At 39.3% G+C, this 20,608-nt stretch overlaps 1 protein-coding gene across 4 annotated transcripts in view; it reads left to right on the forward strand.

The window, feature by feature from the left end:
• LOC125399855 (cytochrome P450 3A11-like) overlaps positions 1–20,608 on the forward strand; it is a 43,292-nt gene that overhangs the window by 12,288 nt on the left and 10,396 nt on the right. For 2 of the 4 annotated variants that reach the window (XM_085685292.2, XM_048433466.3), the window contains 5 exons: positions 1,772–1,824; positions 12,229–12,328; positions 15,983–16,096; positions 16,186–16,274; positions 16,574–16,722. In XM_085685292.2, the coding sequence (XP_085541418.2) occupies positions 1,772–1,824; positions 12,229–12,328; positions 15,983–16,096; positions 16,186–16,274; positions 16,574–16,722 (505 nt within the window). The remainder of the gene's footprint in view (positions 1–1,771; positions 1,825–12,228; positions 12,329–15,982; positions 16,097–16,185; positions 16,275–16,573; positions 16,723–20,608) is intronic. The other 2 variants (XM_087902506.1, XM_048433465.3) reach the window with 1 other exon arrangement.

Below are 20,608 nucleotides of genomic sequence, written 5' to 3' on the forward strand. Positions count from 1 at the left end.
AATTGGGAATACTGGAAGACTTTAACCCTGCCTCAGATTGACACAGATACTGGGAATACAATCTCTAACTTTTATGATGTCTCTTCCCACTGACCATCGTCATAGTTCCCCTTGTCAACTTCCCCCAATATTTATTAATTTTGGGTTAAGTGTGTATGTGCCACAGCATGCATATGTAGATCAAGGGACATCTTTCGGGATTCAGTTTACTCTTCCCAACATATGAGTCCTAGGGATGAATGTCAGGTTGCAAGAGTTGGTAACAAATGACTTTTCATTTGGAACCATCTCACCAGCCCTGATGCCAGTTTATTGAGCCTCAAGTTTGCCTTTGGTGAAATGCACACATCTCAAGCCCATTTATTCTTGATATTCAGGACATGATGCTCAGACTTTGTGAGCAAAAGGAAGTTTGTTTCTTACCTAGTGCAGATTCTGTGAAGGCACTTCTGTATTTTTTGAAGTAAATATTGAGGGGCGTTCAGCATCTAGGACATCGCCTGGATGCACTAGATTAAAAGTTTCCTCTTTGTATCCAGATCATGAGCAATATTTTCTACTTCTTCTGAATATATCTGAAGCATCAGCATATCACAGACCTACATAAACATCATTGCCCCAATGATGTTTTTATGTACTTGGGTTCTCTGCATGACCATTGAAACTTGAAAATATTTCTATAGATTTAGCCTCACCATTTACTATTTATGGCAGGTTGAAGGAGTCTTGAGAATTATAATAATTTCTGTTTGGAACTTCCTATAGGAACTTTTGTCCAGGTTAGTGATTGTTTCTTTTCGAAGGACTCTATTTGTGTATATGAGTATCTACATTTGAGTTTATGAACATAAGTGCAGTTCATACAACAGCCAAAAGAGGATAAAGGATTCACTGGTACAAGAGATACAGATGGTTGTAAGGTATTGGATGTGAGTTCTGTGGACCCTCAGGAAGATCAGCATGTACTCTGAACTGCAGAGTCACATTTCCAGCCCTAAAGACAGGTTTTCTATTCTGTATTGTTTTTGTAGTCATGAAAATAGAATCCAGGAATTTAGACATGCCAGCAAGTGATTTAACATGGAAGTGGACCTATCCTCTCTTATTTTAAAGGCAGTAGGCCGTGAATGAGTGTGAGCAACAAGTGTGAAAACCTGAGACAAGATGGTGACTGTCAGTCACCTCACATGCTTGACTACACAATGTGCTTTGTATTTTCGCTGAAAGTTATTGAAGGCAAAATCACTGAAAAAAGTGTGGTTTAAAAAATATTAATAATGAGCCTATCACATGCCACATTTAAGTCTAGGTGGATCTTTAGATGCAAACTTGGTTTGACACCTGGCCCATGATCAGTCCTCAGCAGACCTACCCAAGTTCAAATCCAGAGGGCAAGAGGCAAAACTAGTGCAGCCATCTGCTAATGTTTTTCTTCCTAAAGCTTTCTATACTTAACTACCACATTCTTTAAGACAATTTATTATCATATTCATAATAATCATCATTATCGTGTGTGGTATGTATTTGGTGCTGTGCACATGTATATATCTATGAGTGTGTGTGCAGAGACTACAGGAAGATGTCAGTTATCCTGCCCTACCATTCTGCTTCTTTTGATGAGGCATCTTGCTGGTGCCACTATATGTATCTGACAAATTTTCTCTCTCAGAATTGGAAAACTGCATTTCACAGGACTTGAGGGTTTGGTTCCTTGGCTACAAAAGGATTGATTCATACAGAACAATGGAATTCACACTCATTTTCTTTCTAGGGTATATGGAAATTCGATGTTGAGTGCTATAAAAAGTATGGGAAAATATGGGGGTAAGTATTCTAGATAGTTATGTGAGTTGATTCTTCTTAGGAGGATATACTCTAATTGTACAATGACTATGTGAGCAGAGAATTACAGTAATGACTTCTCTGTTGTAAAGGTGACAATGTATGTCATTAGTGCTATGGTTCACAGGTCTGATTATCTTGAGAACATTGCATGCTATGGAGTTTGAACAGGATTTGAGGCTCAATGGACTCTGGACCTCGTGTGTGTGTGTGTGTGTGTGTGTGTGTGTGTGTGTGTGTGTGTGTGAGAGAGAGAGAGAGAGAGAGTGTGTGTGTGTGTGTGTGTGTGTGAGAGAGAGAGAGACAGAGAGAGAGAGAGAGACAGAGAGACAGAGAGAGAGAAAATGTGTTAATTTATTTATTGAGATAGGGTTTCTCTGTAACAGTCCTGGCTGTTCTGGAAGTCATTTTGTAGACCAGATTGGCCTCAAAGTAACAGAGATCTACCTGTCATTGATTCTGATTGCTGGGAATAAAGACATGGGCCACAACACCTGGCAGAGCCTTGTATTTTATCCAGTGTCAACATCTTATTATTTTCTCATCTGAAACTTATTTTTCATTATATCAAATGCACTGTTTTATGTCCCTCTAATCTGTTCTGATAAATGTGTGATATCACTGGTATGGGTGGAGCCTGCTGGGAGGACTTGCTAAAGGAGGTAAGGGAAGAAAGATTATGAGTTAGGAGCCAACCTGGGTTACACAAGGTTGTGATATCATGTCTTTGCCACATTCACTCATTTCCCTATAGAAGTGCTTACTCCTTACTCAGTGTAGACTTTAGCATGTCCATTGACAGCAGGGATAGAAAGACATAGCTACAAACTTGTTAAATGTTTTATGCTTTGTATTAAAAAATTCCTTTGCAAATGTTGATATTTTTCATTGTTTATATTTAATTTTTCTTCTTGGGGGAGACATGTAGCATGGTGCACATATGTAGGTCAGAGGAAACTTATGGTATTGGTCTTCTACTTCCAGGGTATTTAACTCAGGTTACAAGGCATAGTTCAAATCCTTTTTTTCTGCTGACCCTTCTTATCAGCCACTGCCAAGATTTCATTTACCACAGACAGGGTTTCTGTGTGTAATAGTCCTGGATATTTTGAAACAAGCTCTACAAGACCAAAGTGGCCTCGAACTCACAGAGATCCAACTGCCCCTGCCTCCTGAGTTCTGGAATTAAAAGTGTGTACATCACTATTTCCTGCCAGGATTTTGATAGAACCTTATATCCCCATTTCTTATCTTATTGAACTGACTTTGAAGATCCAATGTATTTAAAACCCAAAGTGCTCTTCCTTGGGTCAGTGTCCTCCTTGGGTCATTGTTCTCAATGTTTCTGTAAAGTGGCTGAGCCAGCAGCAAGAGCTGTTCCCTGTTGCTGATGCTGGAGTTTGGTTAGAGCTTTGGAGTAGGTGTCATCATTATGCTATGAGACAGAAAAAAGTGGGAGGAGGATCTGCCTCTTCATCTCTACTCATCCATTCTTAACCCAGGGATCTGCTGAGATGCACACCCCATAAAGACCTTGTTATTCATTGCCAACGATAGGTTTCCTGTCTGAATGTCTCCTTGCAAAATTATTGCTTGTCAACACTTGATAGTATTTTTTATGCTTTTCAATGACCTAATATCTTTTTTATTTATTCATTTATTGCTTTTTTAAAAAGTGAATCTCTTTATGTAGCCCTGGCTGTTCTGTCACTCATTATGTAGACGAGGCTTGCCTTGAACTCAGAGATCCTCCTCCTTCTGCCTTCCAAGTGCTATGATTAAGGGTGTGTGTCATACCTGGACCCAATATAATTTTTATATGTAATATTTCTCTTACTTTTTATTAGTTTTGTGTGTGTACCAGTGAATTTAACTGGACTGATTTACAGAACCATGAGTGAATGAGAGGCTATTTAAAACACGTGAACAATTAACAAATGGTCCACCAGTGACAGAGACTTCTTGCCTTATTTCTTTTTGATTTTTTATTATACTTGTTCATTTATCACAGAGGAACATATATCCCATGGAGCACACGTAAATGTCAGAAGACAACTTGTGGCACTCTGTTCTCTCACTCCACATTATAGATCCCAGGGATTTTACTGGTGTTGATTGAGCCACTTTGCTTTCCCACCACAGGAGCTAGCTGTGTGCAAGTCCTCAGGCAGGTGCAGGACCCTGAACTTCCTGCAGTTATGTTGACAACCAAAGGGGTTGCAGAGGTAGTCCTAGCTTCATGGAATTCCAGAATATGGAAGACAGCATTGCAGCTTTCCTCTCTTCATCCTGGCTCTAATGTTCTTTCTGCCCTCGCTTCTGTGTTATCTAAGTCTTTGAGAAGTTGGAAAGGAGTCTCTTTTAAATTCTGTACATTCATTTGCTTTAAAGCTCAATGTATCAAAACCAGGGCCTTGTGCACACTAAGCAAACCTTCTACCATCGAGCTGTATACCAAGCCCAGACATTGAAATATTTTATAATTTTTTTTTCTCTTTTTTTTGTTTATTCAAGTATCCGAAAACACTCTTTCCACTTCCTCCCCTACTCCCAATACCCTCCCACTCCCCCCACTCCCTCTCCTCCTCCCTCACCATTCCCAAGAGCAGTCAGGGTTTCCTGTCCTTTGGGGAATCCAAGTTCCTCCCCCCTCCCTCCGGGTCCAGGAAGGTGAGCATCCAAACAGGCCAGGATCCCAAAAAGCCAGTCCATGCAGACAAAACAAGACCCAGTGCCATTGTCAATGGCTTCTCAGTCTTCATCTGGACCTCGGGGGCTAAGTCAGCCCCCATGTCAGCCACATTCAGAGAATCCTGTTTGATCACGTGCTTGTTCAGTCCCAGTCCAACTGGCCTTGGTGAGCTCTCATTCGATCAGTCCCCTTGTATCAGTGGGTGAACGCTCCCTTCGCTGTCCTGACTTCCAGTGCTCCAATGTGGGTGTTCGTATCTATCTCCATCCATCGTCGGATGAAGGCTCCCTCAGATTTTGCTTTCCTTGCTCACGATCTCCCTCCCTCTGCTTCTCATTTGGACCTAGGGAGTTAAGTCCAGTGTTCCAATATGTGGCTCTGTCTCTATCTCCATTCATCACTATATGAGGTTCTGTGGTGACATGCAAAATATTCGTCAGTATGGTTATGAGCCAAGGCCAGTTCAGGCACCCTCTCCTCTCCTGCCCAGAGTACAATCTGGGGACCTCTCCTTGGGCCTGGGAACTCCTCCAGAATCAAGTCTCTTGCAAACCCTAAAAAGGCTCTCTTAGTTGAGATATAAACTTCCCTGCTCCCAGAACCATCCTTCCTCCCTCCCCCCATCCCATTCCCCCAAGTCATCCCCAATCCTCCCCCTCTCCCCTCTCCCTAATCATCTTCCCCTACTTCCACCCTCTTACCCCCCATGCACCCGAGTTTCCCTGGCAATCTTGCCTAGTTCTAATATCCAGGAGGATAACTACATGATTTTCTTCAGGTTCACCTTCTTATTTACCTTCTCTAGGATCACAAATTATAGACTCACAGACCTTTAACTATGGCTAGAATCCACTTATGAGTGAGTACATACCATATTCCTCTTTTGGGGTCTGGGTTACCTCATTCAGCAAAGTGTTTTCTATTTCCATCCATTTGCATGCAAAATTCAAGATGTCAGTGTTTTTTACCGCTGAGTAGCACTCTAATGTATATATATTCCACACCTTTTTTAACCATTCTTCTATTGAGGGGCACCTAGGTTGTTTCCAGGTTCTGGCTATTACAAATAGTACAGCTATGAACATAGCTGAGCAAATACTTTTGTAGTATGATAGGGCATCTCTTGGGTATATTCCCAAGAGTGGAATTGCTGGGTCCTGAGGGAGGTTGACTCCCAGTTTCCTGAGAAACCGCCACACTGATTTCCACAGCGGCTGTACAAGTTTGCATTCCCACCAACAATGGATGAGTGTTCCCCTCACTCCACATCCTCTCCAGCATAGGCTATCATTGGTGTTTTTGAGTTTAGCTATTCTGACAGATGTAAGATGGTATCTCAAAGTGGTTTTGATTTGCATTTCCCTGATCGCTAAGGAGGTTGAGCATGTCCTTAAGTGTCTTCTGGCCATTCAAAGTTCATCTGTTGTGAATTCTCTGTTCAGTTCAGTACCCCACTTTTTAATTGGGTGAATTAGAGATTTAGTGTCTAGTTTCTTGAGTTCTTTGTATATTTTGGAGATCAGACCTTTGTCTGATGAGGGGTTGGTGAAGATCTTCTCCCAGTCCGAAGGTAGCCTTTTTGTCTTACTAACAGTGTCCTTTGCTTTACAGAAGCTTCTCAGTTTCAGGAGGTCACATTTATTCATTGTTTCTCTTATTGTCTGTGCTACTGGGGTTCTACTTAGGAAGTGGCCTCCTGTGCCTATATCTTGTAAACTACTTCCCACTTTCTCTTCTATCAGGTTCAAAGTGGACAGATTAATGTTGATGTCTTTAATCCATTTGGACTTGAGTTTTGTGCATGGTGATAGATATGGATCTACTTTCATTCTTCTCCAGGTTGACATTTATTTATTCCAGCACCATTTGTTAAAGATGCTTTCCTTCTTCCATTGTATATCTTCAGCTCCCTTGTCGAATATTAGGTGTTCATAGGTTTGTGGGTGGATATCCGGGTCTTCTATTCGATTCCATAGGTCGACTTCTCTGTTCTTTGACAATACCAAGCTGTTTTCAATACTGTAGCTCTGTAATAGAGTTTGAAGTCAGGGATGGTAATGCCTCCAGAAGTTCCTTTATTGTATAAGATTGCTTTGGCTATCCTGGGTTTTTGATTTTGCCATATAAACTTGATTATTGTTCTATCAAGGTCTGTGAAGAAGTTTGATGTGATTTTGATAGGGATTGCATTGAATGTATAGATTGCTTTTGGTAGAATTGCCATTTTTACTATGTTGATTCTCCCAATCCAAGAGCAGGGGAGGTCTTTCCATTTTCTGGTATCCTCCTCAATTTCTTTCTTCAAAGACTTAAAGTTCTTGTCAAATAGGTCTTTCACTTCTTTGGTTAGAGTTATCTCAAGATATTTTATGCTATTTGTGGCTATTGTGAAAGGTGATGTTTCTCTGATTTCCCTCTCTGCTTCTTTATCCTTTGTGTATAGGAAGGCAACTGATTTTTTTGGAGTTGATGTTGTATCCTGCCACATTGCTAAAGGTGTTTATCAGCTGTCGGAGTTCTTTGGTAGAGTTTTTAGGGTTGCTTATGTACACTATCATATCGTCAGCAAATAATGAAAGTTTAGCTTCATCCTTTCCTATTCGAATCCCCTTGATCTCCTATGTTGTCTTATTGCTATTGCTAGAACTTCAAGCACTATATTGAAGAGGTATGGAGAGAGTAGACAGCCTTGTCATGTTCCTGATTTTAATGGAAATGCTTTGAGCTTCTCTCCATTCAATTTGATGTTAGCTGTCTGCTTGCTGTACATTGCTTTTATTATATTTAGGTATGATCCTTGTATCCCCAGTCTCTCCAACACCTTTATCATAAATGGGTGTTGAATTTTGTCATATACTTTTTCAACATCCAATGAAATGATCATATGGTTTTTTTTTTTCAGTTTATTTATATGATGGATTGCATTGATCGATTTTCTTATGTTGAACCAGCCCTGCATCTCTGGGATGAAGCCTACTTGATCATAATGGATAATTTTTCTAATGTGTTCTTGGAGTCGGTTTGCCAGTATTTTATTGAGAATTTTTGCGTCGAAGTTCATGAGTGAGATTGGCCTGTAATTCTCTTTCTTGGTTGTGTCTTTGTGTGGTTTTGGTATCAGGGTAACTGTAGCTTCATAAAAGGAGTTTGGCAATGACTCTTCTGTTTCTATATTGTGGAATACATTAAGGAGTATAGGTATTAGCTCTTCCTGGAAGTTCTGGTAGAATTCTGCATTGAAACCATCTGGTCCTGGGCTATTTTTGGTAGGGAGATTTTGGATAACAGCTTCTAATTCTTCACGACTAACGGGTCTATTTAGATTGTTCATCTGTTCTTGGTTCAACTTTGCTATATGGTACTTATCTAAAAAGATGTCCATTTCTTTTACATTTTCCAGCTTTGTGGCATATAAACTTTCGTAGTAAGATCTAATGATTCTCTGAATTTCCTTTGTGTCTGTGGTTATGTCCCCCTTTTCATTTCTGATCTTATTAATTTGCATGTTCTCTCTATGCCGTTTGATTAATTTGGCTAGGGGTTTGTCAATATTGTTGATTTTCTCCAAGAACCACCTTTTTGTTTCATTGATTATTTGGATTGTTTTCTGTGTTTCTATTTTGTTGATTTCAGCCCTCAATTTGATTATTTCCAGTCTTCTAGACCTCCTGGGTGAATCAGCTTCTTTTTTTCTAGAGCTTTCAAGTGTGCTGTTAAGTCTCCAATGTGTGCTTTCTCCGTTTTCTTTAATTGGGCACTTAGTGCTATGAACTTTCCTCTTAGCACTGCTTTCATAGTGTCCCATAGGTTTGAGTATGTTGTGTGTTTATTTTCATTAAATTCAAGGAAGACTTTAATTTCTTTCTTTATTTTTTCCTTGACCCAGGGGTGATTTAATAGTAGACAGTTAAACTTCCATGAGTTTGATGGCTTCCTGGGGGTAGCATTGTTGTTGAATACTAACTTTATTCCATGGTGATCTGACAAGACACAGGTGGTTACTAATATTTTTTTATATCTATGGAAGTTTGCTTTGTTACCAAGTATTTGGTCAATTTTTGAGAAGGTTCCATGGGCTGCAGAGAAGAAGGTATATTCTTTTATATTTGGGTGGAATGTTCTGTAGATATCTGTTAAGTCCATTTGAGTCAATACCTCCAATAATTCTCTTATTTCTCTGTTGGGTTTCTGTCTGATTGATCTGTCCATTGGTGAGAGAGGTGTGTTGAAGTCTCCTACTATTAGTGTGTGTGGTTTGATGACTGCCTTGAGTTCTAGAAGTGTTTCTTTAACATATGTGGGTGCCTTTATATTAGGGGCATAGATATTCAGGATTGAGACTTCCTCCTGATGAATTGTTCCAGTTATGAGTATGAAATGTCCATCTTTATCTCTTCTGATATATTTTAGTCTGAAGCTAACTTTGTTAGATATTAGAATGGCCACATCTGCTTGTTTCTTAGGTCCATTTGCTTCGAAAACCTTTTCCCAGACCTTTACTCTGAGTAGATGTCTGTCTTTGTGGTTGAGGTGTGTTTCTTGTAAACAGAAGAATGTTGGATCCTGTTTTTGTATCCAATCTCTAAGTCTGTGCCTTTTTATAGGTGAATTGAATCCATTAATATTAAGTGATACTAATGACCAGTGGTTGTTGACTCCGGTCATTTTTTTGGGTAGTAGAATGTATGTGTTTTCCTTCTTTTAGTTGTGCTTGTGAAGGGTCGCTAGATGCCTGAGTTATTGTAGGCGGTGTTGGGAATGTTGGATTCCTTGAGTTGTGATTTGCCTTCTAATACTTTCTGTAAGGCTGGATTTGTAGCTACGTATTGCTGAAATTTGTTTTTATCCTGGAATATTTTGTTTTCTCCGTTGATAGTGAACGATAGCTTGGCTGGATATAGTAGTCTAGGCTTGCATCCATGGTCTTTTAGTTTCTGCAGTACCTCTCTCCAGGACCTTCTGGCTTTCATGGATTCCATAGAGAAGTCTGGTGTAAGTCTGATAGGTTTACCTTTATAAGTTACTTGAGCTTTATCCTTTGCAGCTCTTAATAGTCTTTCTTTAATCTGACTGTTTTGTGTTTTGATTATTATATGGCGAGGGGATGTTTTTTTTTTTTTTTTTGATCCAGTCTATTCGGTGTTCTGTATGCTTCTTGAACCTTCATAGGGATATCGTTCTTTAGGTTGGGGAGGTTTTTTTCTATAATTTTGTTGAATATATTTTCTGGACCCTTGATCTGCAATTCTTCTCCTTCTTCAATTCCTCTTATTCTTAGATTTGGTTTTTTTATTGTGTCCCACAGTTCCTGAATGTTTTGTGATGAGAATTTGTTGGATTTGCTGTTTTCTTTGGTCAGAGCGTTTAATTTCTCTATGGTGTCTTCAGAGACTGAGATTCTTTCTTCTATCTCTTGTATTCTGTTGGTTATGCTTGTTTCTGAAGTCTCTGTTCGTTTACCTAGATTTTCCATAGCCAGCCAGCCCTCGGTTTGTGATTTCTTCATTGACTCCATTTCAGTTTTCAAACCTTGAACTGTTTCCATTACCTGTTTGATTGTTTTTTCTTGGTTTCTCAGAAATTCATTTACAGATTTACTCATTTCTTCAAACTTTTTGGTATATTTCTCTTCCCTTTCTTTACTCATTTCCTCAATCTTTTTGTTATCTTATCTTCCATTTCTTTCCTGCAGATTCTCACCTCCTGTTTAAGTTCCTCTATTATTTTCATAAAGATCCGCTTAGAGTCAATTTCTTCTATTTCTTCTGGAGTAGGGTGTTCGATTCTTCTAGTTTCATGATCCCTGGATTCTGGAGATGTCATGTTGCCTTTCAGGTTGTTGGAGGAATTCTTGCATTGGCGCCTGCCCATCTCCTCCACTCTGGATGAAACTCCTCAGGACTTTCTGGATAGAACTCGTCAACCCTCTCTGGGTAGGATTCCTCAGCACTCTCTGGGTAGAACTCCTCAGCAGTGCAACAGGGCTAGCTGGTTTTCCCAGGACCCAGGAGACAAAAGGGCGGCAGCAGTGGGGGCAGGGAGGGGTTCCATGGAACACAGAAGACCCTGCCGCAGAAGCTGAGGGGGGAGGGGCTCTTCCTGGACAGGCTGGCCGCCCAGGCGAGCACCCACTCACCTCTCTGGGTAGAACTCCTCAGTAGTGCAACAGGGCTAACTGGTCCTCCCAGGACCCCAATATTTTATTTTTTTTTAAGATTAATTTTTCATTTCAAGTTTTAATGTAATGGATTTGTTTCTAGCTTAAAATATTTTATATTAACTTTAATGTTCTGTTTTAAGGATTTAATTATGAATTTTAGTTGAATATTTTATTGTTAAACATGTTTCTATTGTTTTTATTATTTATGTGTGTGTTTTTGTGTACGTGTGTGTGTGTGTGTGTGTCTGTGTGTGTCTGCACATGATTGCTTATTATCATGAAGGCCAGAGGCATTATCAGCCTGGAGCTGGAGTTACAGGTGGGTGTAAGACAACCAACATGAGTCCTGCAGCCAAACTCAGGTTCTTTGGAAAAACAATATGTGCTCTTAATTGAGGTTCCACCTCTTTAGGCCCTTGCCTTATTTACATGTGCAAAATCATAGAAAATGGTATAGGCAACAGTCATATATTCACATGTAGCCTTAAAATTTTCACTTGTGATTTCTAATTATGATGTCTTTCAGAAATGTCTTTTCTTTAAGTGACCAATTTTGTCTTGAATGACATACTTGTTTCTTTACAAAGCTTCCACTGTATCCTTGATCAGAATCTTATGTTAAATTAGGTACTTCTTTGAGAACATGTATAACTATAACCAGTGAGGTTCATGTAAAGTAAGAATCAATGTCTAGATTTGGGGCTACCACTCAGAACCTGGCCTGGGTTAATGTAGACAGATGTATATGTCCCACCTGATTCTGGAGCTGTACAGTCCCAGAGAAACATATGGAAGCTCATATTATTTATGAACTGTTTGACTTATTAGCTCAGGCTTATTATTAATTAGCTATTACAGCTTAGATTAACCCATAATTCTTGTCTCTATTTAGTCCCGTGGCTTGTTACCTTTTCTTTGTAAGTCATTCTCATCCTACTTCCTCTGCATCTGATTTGTGACTGATTCTCTGCCTTTCATCTTCCCAGAATTCTTCTAGTCTGGTTGTCCCAGCATTGATTCCTGCCTGGCTACTGTTCAATCAGCATTTTATTAAACCAATATGAGTAACAAATCTTTACAGTATAAGACCCTTATTCCACAGTATTAAAAATTCTTAGCCAAATGGCTTTTTTTTGTATGGATTTATATCCCAAACTTTGGGTTACAAATGTGGTATGAATGAAAAAAATCCAGAGATAGATATTGGGCTTTAATTGGAACATCAGAAAAGCAAAGTAGCCAAGCCACTAGAGAGCTTTTAACTCTACGAAATAATCAGACTGAAAGAGAAGGAATTCTTGTCTCATAACACTTCATATTCTTTTCTAAGGCTGGGATTAAAGGTGTGAGCCACCTGGATCTGTTTCTGCATTGATCTTGTGTAGCCCAGTGTTACCTTGAACTCACAGAGATCCATCTGCCTTTGTCTCCCAAATACTGGGATTAAAGTTTTATTTTCTGGCCTTCAGACAGCATTTTTATAAAACATACATAAAATATCACTATAGGTTAATTAGTTGTTTTCCCCATACAGGTTGTTTGATGGTCCAACACCCATGTTTATTATCACAGACCCAGACATGATCAAGAAGGTGCTTGTAAAGGAATCCTATTCTGTCTTCACAAACCGAAGGGTAAGTAACTTCTTTTTTAATTAAAAAAAATGAAAGATTTATTTTTGCTGTGTTTATTGATGTGTTTGTATGTGTGTCCATATGGCTCAATGCTATATGTGTATAGGTTCCTGTGGAGGCCAGAAGAGAATATGAGTCTCTTCTACCTTTTATCTGGTGTTCCAAGCACTTGTGTGTTGCCTGACATGGGTGCTGGGAACTTAACCAGACTCAGTCAAAATATCAGAAAGCACCTTTAATCACTGAGCCATCACCCAAGCTACCCCCTTTATTAATGCATGCCTTTATATTTTACTTATTGAATTTTTGGAGACAGTTTTTCTCTGTGTAGCCCCAACATTCCTGACACCTATTCTGTAACCAAAGTTTGTCCCAACTCAGTGATCTGCCTGCCTCTGCTATCCAAGTGCTATATTTAAAGGCATGTGACAGTGCTGTCGAGTGAGACTGGGTATGTGGAATTTTTTTGTCTCTTTCAAGACAGGGTTTCTAATATAAAATTGACTATCCGCGAATTCACTTTGTAGGCCAGGCTGGCCTCAAATTCACAGAGATCTGCCTTCTTCTGTCTCCTGAGTGCTTGTATAAAGGTGTACAACACCATGACCTGGCTACTTCTTTAATTGAATGAATGAAACAAATATATATTCCCAATGGTCTTCATAATAATATGCAAGCAGGATATAGTCAGTCATTTTGCTAATGAGGAATTGTAAATGTACTAAATTATTGTGATCCAGTTGTAGATGGACACTGTTGTTATCTAAATTGTGTTTACATTTTCTGTTTAATGGGTCTTTTCTTATGTCTGTGTGGATCAGTACAGTTTATCACAGATCTAGATTTGTGTGGTGACAGACACTCAGAAAAGAGAGCTGCTTCTTTACCTGCATTTTCCTCTTGGTAGCCCTTTAACTCCCTTGTACAGCCTGCCTTCCTCTCTTCACCTTGTATATCCATTTCTCTTCGCACTAGATGTTGTGGTCAGGGTCAAATCTGATGATTATTCACTTGGCTCTTATGTGTGGATCCTCTTGTGTACAAATTATATCTTTTTGAGATAAGATCTCAAATCTAAAGCTTTTTTTAAAGTTTATTAAATTATGAAAGTTTTCATTTCCGCCCCTCCTCCCAACACCCTCCCCCTCCCCCCTCCCCCTCCTCCTCCCTCTTCATCCCTAAGAGCAGTCAGGGCTTCCAGCCCTGTGGGAAGTTCAAGCTCCTCCCAACTCCTTCCAGGTCCCTGAAGATGAGTATCCGAACAGACTGGATCCCAAAAATCTAGCATATGCAGAGGAAACAAGTCCCAGTGTCATTGTCAGTGGCTTTTCAGAAAGGCTCCGGACCAGCCACATTCAGAGATCCGGCCACATTCAGAAAATCTGGTTGGATCACATGCTCGTTCAGTCCCAGTCCAACTGGCCTTGGTGAACTCTCATTAGATCAGTCCCCTTGTATCAGTGGGTGATCGCACCCCTCGCTGTCCTGAGTTTTTTTCATGTTCTTCCTTTTTCTGCCCCTCATTTGGACCATGGGGGGCTCAGTCCGGTGCTCCAATGTGGGTCTCCATCTGTATCGCCATCGTCAGATGAAGGATCTATGGTGATAAGCAAAATCTTCATCAGTATGGTTATAGCCCAAGGCCGGTTCAGGCACCTTCTCCTCTGTCTAGAGAACAGTCTGGGGATCTCTCCTTGGACCTGGGATCCCATTTATAATCAAGTCTCCTGTAAACCCTAAAATGACTCCCTTAGTTGAGATATATTCTTCCCTGATATCATATCCATCCTTCCTCCCTACCCCCATCCCAGTCCACCTAGCTTTCCCCATTCCTCCACTACTCCCTTCTCTCTAACCCTCTCCCCTTCCAACAACCCTCCCACCCCACCATGCACCCGAGGTTACCTGGGACTCTTGTCTGTTTCCAATCTCCAGGCAGATTTTCAACAGGTTCACCTTCTTATTTAGCTTCTCTAGGATCACGAATAATAGGCTCAAAGACCTTTAATCATGGTTAGAATCCACATATGAGTAAATACATACCATATTCCTCTTTTTGGGTCTGGCTTACCTCACTTAGTAAGGCGTTTTCTATTTCCATCCATTTGCATGCAAAATTCAAGATGTCATTGTTTTTTACCGCTGAGTAGAACTCTAATGTGTATATGTTCCTCACCTTTATTAACCATTCTTCTATTGAAGATACGATACTTAGTTCAATGTTCTCTCTTTCTCTCTCTCTCTCTCTCTCTCTCTCTCTCTCTCTCTATCTCTCTCTCTCTCTCTCTCTCTAACCATAACTATCCCACTGTTATATCTGGGGAAATCTATTGGTTCTCTCTATGCCATATATCCTAGAGACTGAATTCAGGTTGTTGTGCTTATCAGCAAGCATATTTACCTACTGAGCCATCTCTTAAACCTTCATTCAGCCTTTGATCATCTGGTGAAGTTGGCTGAAGGGCTAGTTTGCAATTGCCCTTCATCAAGGGAAGCCATATTCATTTTTTCCTAATGTGCCAAATATTTTAATATAAGGGCAGTTGGGAAACTTCACATTGTATAAATATAATTGTGGTAGAATGAAGGTCCCACCAGAAAAATGGAATTATACTTACTCTTTATCATTGCATGAAGAATTAAGGAAAAACATTTCTACAGCACTATTTCTAAATAAACAAACAACCCATACCAAATAAACCAGGGTCAGAGAGATGATTTAGTGGCTGAAAGCTTTGAAAGAGAATGAGGAATTTCTTGTCTACATCCATATCCACAGGCTCATAAGTACCTGTAACTCCTGCTGCAGGAGCTCCAACTTGTTTCTTCAGTCTCATAAAAACTGCACACACATGTGTATACATTCATGCACACACATACAGAGAGACATGTATAAAATATTAAAATACATCTTGAAATTTAAAACACAAAATCCTTTCAGTGTCTCAGACTAAGGGGATAGCTGAGTGGATAAAGGACCAGAGTTTGGATTTTGGCATCACATACAACCTGGGTATAACTTTCAGAGCTGTGTTTAGAAGTAGGTAGGCCCTAGGGATTTGCTGTCTATCTACTCTAGCCAAGCTAGAACATTCTAGATTCATTGAGAGACTCTGGCTCAAAAATTTAGTAGAGAGTTATAAAGAAATAAGCCAGACCTCTGGCTTCCTAATGAGCATTCACACTGCACTCTAACCTACACACAAGGACACACACACACACACACAAACACACATACACCATATCAAAAAACCCATTTAAATACCATGCTGGTGAACTTGTCTGATGCAGCGTTAACTGGCTATCCTATCCCCAAACCATTTGCCATCTGCATAGCTCTGGAGAATCTACTAAAATACTTGTTCCCATCTTTACTCCCACCTCTGACAACAATTTTATAACCACAGAGATTTATGTTTAGGAGAATCATGGAATATAAAGGTTTGAAATATCAACATGAAGTTAGCCAGTGATCACCTGATTTCTTACAGAATGTGAGTAAATTCTGACTATTTTTTCATCTAGCATAAGATTTGATCTATAGCAAATAGTCAGTAACTAGTTGTTATACAACAATATCCACTTAGTACTTTTAAAACCATGGAAAATTCTTGCCTTACTAAGAGCAAATATTTCTATTTTTTTGGACTTAAGGTTATAGGACCAGTGGGTGTGATGAGTAAAGCCATCGCCCTATCTAAGGATGAGGAGTGGAAGAGACTTCGAGCCTTGCTGTCTCCCACCTTCACCAGTGGAAAACTCAAAGAGGTGATTAAAAGTACTTCTAGCTGGAATGTTTGTGTGACTTGAGTCTCCACACCTAACAAACCATGGATGCTTTTGTGTTTTGTGCTTAGATGTTTCCCATCATTGAGGAGTATGGAGATATTTTGGTAAAATACTTGAGAAGGGAGGCAGAGAAAGGCAAGCCTCTCAACATGAAAGAGTGAGTAGTGGTACATCTGCTGTGGTTCTGGGAGAGGAAGAGCAACAAAGGCAGAAGGGTCATCCTTCTGTGTGTCTCACATGTCCAGCTGTTTCTTCTTCCCTTTTAGACACTGGATGACAAAGGTACAGTTGAGAAAAGAACACAAGAGTGCCAGGTGCACAGTAGTAGAGGGTGGGTAGGAGGGAAAGGTGCTTGGTCAATACTGAGATGAGGTGGTTTACACTCTATCAGCCAAGAATGTGAATATTTCAGGCTTCTTGCTGCATGTATTAAATCCCAAGTCTCTCTCTCCTCAGAGTGTTTGGGGCCTACAGCATGGATGTGATCACAAGCACAGCATTTGGTGTGAGCGTCGATTCCCTAAACAACCCAAAGGATCCATTTGCAGAAAAGACCAAGAAGTTCTTAAAAATAGATTTTTTTGAGCCGCTATTCTTGTCAATAAGTATGTATGATGGTTCTTCTGTCTTTTGACCTACTGATCTTGAGTGTGGCCATGTTTGTCAGTTCTGCCATCTCTTTTCCACACTCTTCACAACTAGCAGCTCTATTGGAATACAATTCACCTTCTTAAAGTCACAATCCAACATTTTGTAGTGGTTTCAAAAACATGTATCTCATTACTCTTGTTTTAGAACTTCAGGTTTTTTTTTAGACAGTGTCTCACTATGTTTCTATAGCTTGTCTGAATGTTGCTGTGTAGACTAGGCTGGTCTTGAATGCGTAGTGATGGCCTGCCTGGCTTAGTTTTGGAATTATTTTATTTATCGTTAGACTATATAACATAGGTATACAATCTATCTTCATTATACTCTCCCCTCACTCTCACTCTTCCCAATTCCTGCAGACACTACAACACATCTTTCTCCCAATTTATTTCCCATTCTCTTTTCTTGGTCACCTAATGAGTCCAAACAGTACTGCCTGCTAGGATGCTGACAAATATTATCTCATGCAGGTGATCAGTTCAAGATTGATCCATGCAATATCGTAGATTGGTCTTTCACACCACCCCTCTCTGGCCCTTACTTTATTCCCACACACTCCTTCATGATGTACTTTGAGCCTGGAGTGGTGGGAGTGATGATACAGATGCTCCATGTAGGGATCAGCACTTAACAGTCCTTTATTAATAGCACTCTGATCACTTAGGACTCTGTACTGACTGATGATCTACATGGCCAATTACCAATGTAAAATGCTGAGTACTCTATTCTAGTCATGCTACACAATTGCACCATCGTCCTTCAAGCAGCCTTGACCTGAGCAACCGTCAATTCACTTTCTGTATATTTACATATTTTGAGTATTTCACATCAATGGGATCATAGACTATTTCATTTCTGTGGCAGTCTTTGTTATTTAGCACCCTTCAAATCTAAGCAAGGGTCACTGTCTCCTGTGTTTATTAAAAAGTAATATTTAATTTCTGTTGTGATGAAAACTGATGTTGGTTCTGTTTGAATATGCTTTTTGGTTTTTTTATTTTATTGAATTTTATTGAGGTCTACATTTTTCTCTTCTCCCCTCCTTGTCTCTCCCCTTCCATTCAACCCTCTGCCAAGGATCCTTACTCTCAATTTTCTGAGGAGACCTTGTATTTTTCTACTACCCATGTAGATTAGATCTATTTATGTCTCTCTTAGAATCCCCATTGTTATCTAGGTTCTCTAGGATTGTGATTTGTGGACTGGTTTTCTTTGCTTTTTGTTTAAAATACACCTATGAGTCAGTAGATACGATAATTGTATTTCTGAGTCTGAATTACCTCATTCAAAATAATGTTTCCTAGCACCATCCATTTGCTTGCAAAATTCAAGTTTTTTTCTGCTGTGTAGTACTTCATTGTGTAATTGTACCACATTTTCCTTATCTATTTTTCGGTCAGAGGACATTTAGGTTGTTTACAGATTCTGACTATGACAAACAAGGCTGCTATGAACACAGCTGAGCACATATCCTTATGACACGGTTAAGTATCCTTTTAATATATACCCCAAAGTGGAATTTCTGGGTTTTGAGGAATATTATTTCCTAATTATTTGAGAAATTGCCACACAGAAATCCAAAGTGGCTGTACCAGCTTGAATTCCCACCAGCAATGCAGAAGTTTTCTTTTTTCCCCACAACCTCTCCAGCATAAGTTGTCATCAGTGCTTTTGATCTTGGTCATTCTTACAGGTGTAAGATAGAATCTCAGAGTTGTTTTGATTTCCATTCCTCTGATTACTAAGGATGTTGAATATTTCTTTCAGCCATTTTAGAATCCTCTGTGGAGGGTTCTTTGTTTAGGTCTGTATTTTATTTTTTATTGGATTATTTGTTCTTTTGATGACCAAATTCTTTAGCTCTTTGTATATTTTTGAGATCAGACCTCTATCTGATGTGGAGTTAGTGAAGATCTTTTTCCATTCTGTAAGCTGTTGCTTTGCCTTGTAGAACATGTCCTTTGCTTCACAGAACCTTTTCAGTTTAAGGAGGTTCCATTTATTATTTTTCTCAGTGTCTGTTCTGCTGGGGTTATATTTAAGAAGTGGTTCCCCGTGTCAATGCGTTCAAGTGCACTTCTCACGTTCTCTTCTATAAGGTTCAGTGTGACTGGCTTTATGTTGAAGTTTTTGATTCATTTGGACTTAAGTTTTGTGCATGGTTATAGATATGGGTCTATTTACATTCCTCTACATGTTGATATCCAATTATGCCAGCATCATTCAAAAAAAACATGATTTCTTTCTTCCATTTGATATTTTTTGCTTCTTTGTCAAACATCAGGTGTACAAAGGTGTGTGGATTAATATCGGGGTCTTTTTTTCTTTTGATTCCCTTGGACTCCCTGTTTGGTTTTTGATAATACCAGGCTGTTTTCAGTACTGTAGCTCTATAGTTTTATGCTTTGGGGTATACCTTCATATTCATTGTTGCTGAGTCACAAAGTAACCCCATGTTTAACAATTTAAACTACTGAGCATATGTTTTCCCCAGTAGTAGCAGCATTTTCTATGTGTTCTAGAAATGTAGGAGAGTTCTCTATGATCCACTGAGCGTTCACTTGGCTCTCCCATGACTTTGATCATTGCCACTTAGTGGATGTCCTGTATGCTTGACCTGCGGTTTTAATGAGCTTTTCCCTAGTACCATTTCAATTAAAACAACAACAACAACAAAGTTGATGTGGTTTTGTTGACTTTTAGGTGATGTCTTTTATATCGCTGAATTGCTTTGACATTTTAAAAAGATTTATATATTTTTATGTTATGTATATGGTGTTTTGCTTGCATAAATGTGTACCATTTGCATGAAGTTCCTGCTGAGGCCATAAAAGGGTATTGAATCCCCTGTAACTTTAATTACACATGGTTGAGAGCAGCCATGTGGGTTCTGGGAATCAAACCTGGGTCATTTGTAGAGCACCAGTGCTACCTGTGGAGCCATCTCTCCAGAACTCGTAGTATTTTTTGTGTATTTTCTGGGTACCATTACCAGTGGTGTTTCATTTAGGGTTTAATACTTTCTCTGTCAGTTACGTATCTATCCACAGCTCATGTGACCTTTTGCCTACATTCCAACTTTCCTCAACATCTCATATCATCCTTTCCTGGTCTCCTTTTGAGTATTATTCCATATCCACTTACACCTGTTCACGTATTCACATTTATTCATTATAGGATAGACTCTGGAAGTGAGGGAGATTGTGTGATTTTCCTCTCTTTCTGAGTTTGGGTCATCTTTCTTTGAACTTGACTTTAGAGAGGTGCTGGGTACTAAATTCAGGTCTTGTACTTGCACAACAAGTATTTACCACTGAGTCTTCTCTCCTTCCCTGGAGTTAGTTATTTTAAAATTTTATTTTATAATGTGAAGTTTGATTATTTGAAATTTAAAGTTTTAGCCTCTCTACCTTTTCTCTGCACAATTTTGTGGTATCTTCGTTTCATACTTTGAAGACATTTTCAGTTCCTTTGCTTTGTGGAGGAGATCCTAGAATCTCATGCATGCTAGGCATGTACGCTATAATGAAATTGTATCTCAAGAAATTTTTCCAATCACCTGCTGGAGTTCTTTGACATATTTTTATTTAATAAGAGTATATTGATTAATTTGTACATGCCTCTGATTTTTCTTAGATCCTTTCTGGTGCTAGCTTAAACAAAACTCTATCATGTCAGTTGAGAAACAAATGCTATCTAGGCTGTTCTTTCTTTTCTTTATTACTTATTAAATAACAAATTGTTTTATTTACTTATTTGTGTGTGTGTGTGCATGCGTGTTTGCATGTGTGTAGTTAAACTTTTCTTTGAATTGCTTCCTCACACATAATGACATGGAGACTT

This window comes from Myodes glareolus, chromosome 2 (assembly GCF_982192425.1).
Source record: "Myodes glareolus chromosome 2, mMyoGla1.1, whole genome shotgun sequence".
Taxonomy (NCBI): Eukaryota; Metazoa; Chordata; class Mammalia; order Rodentia; family Cricetidae; genus Myodes; species Myodes glareolus.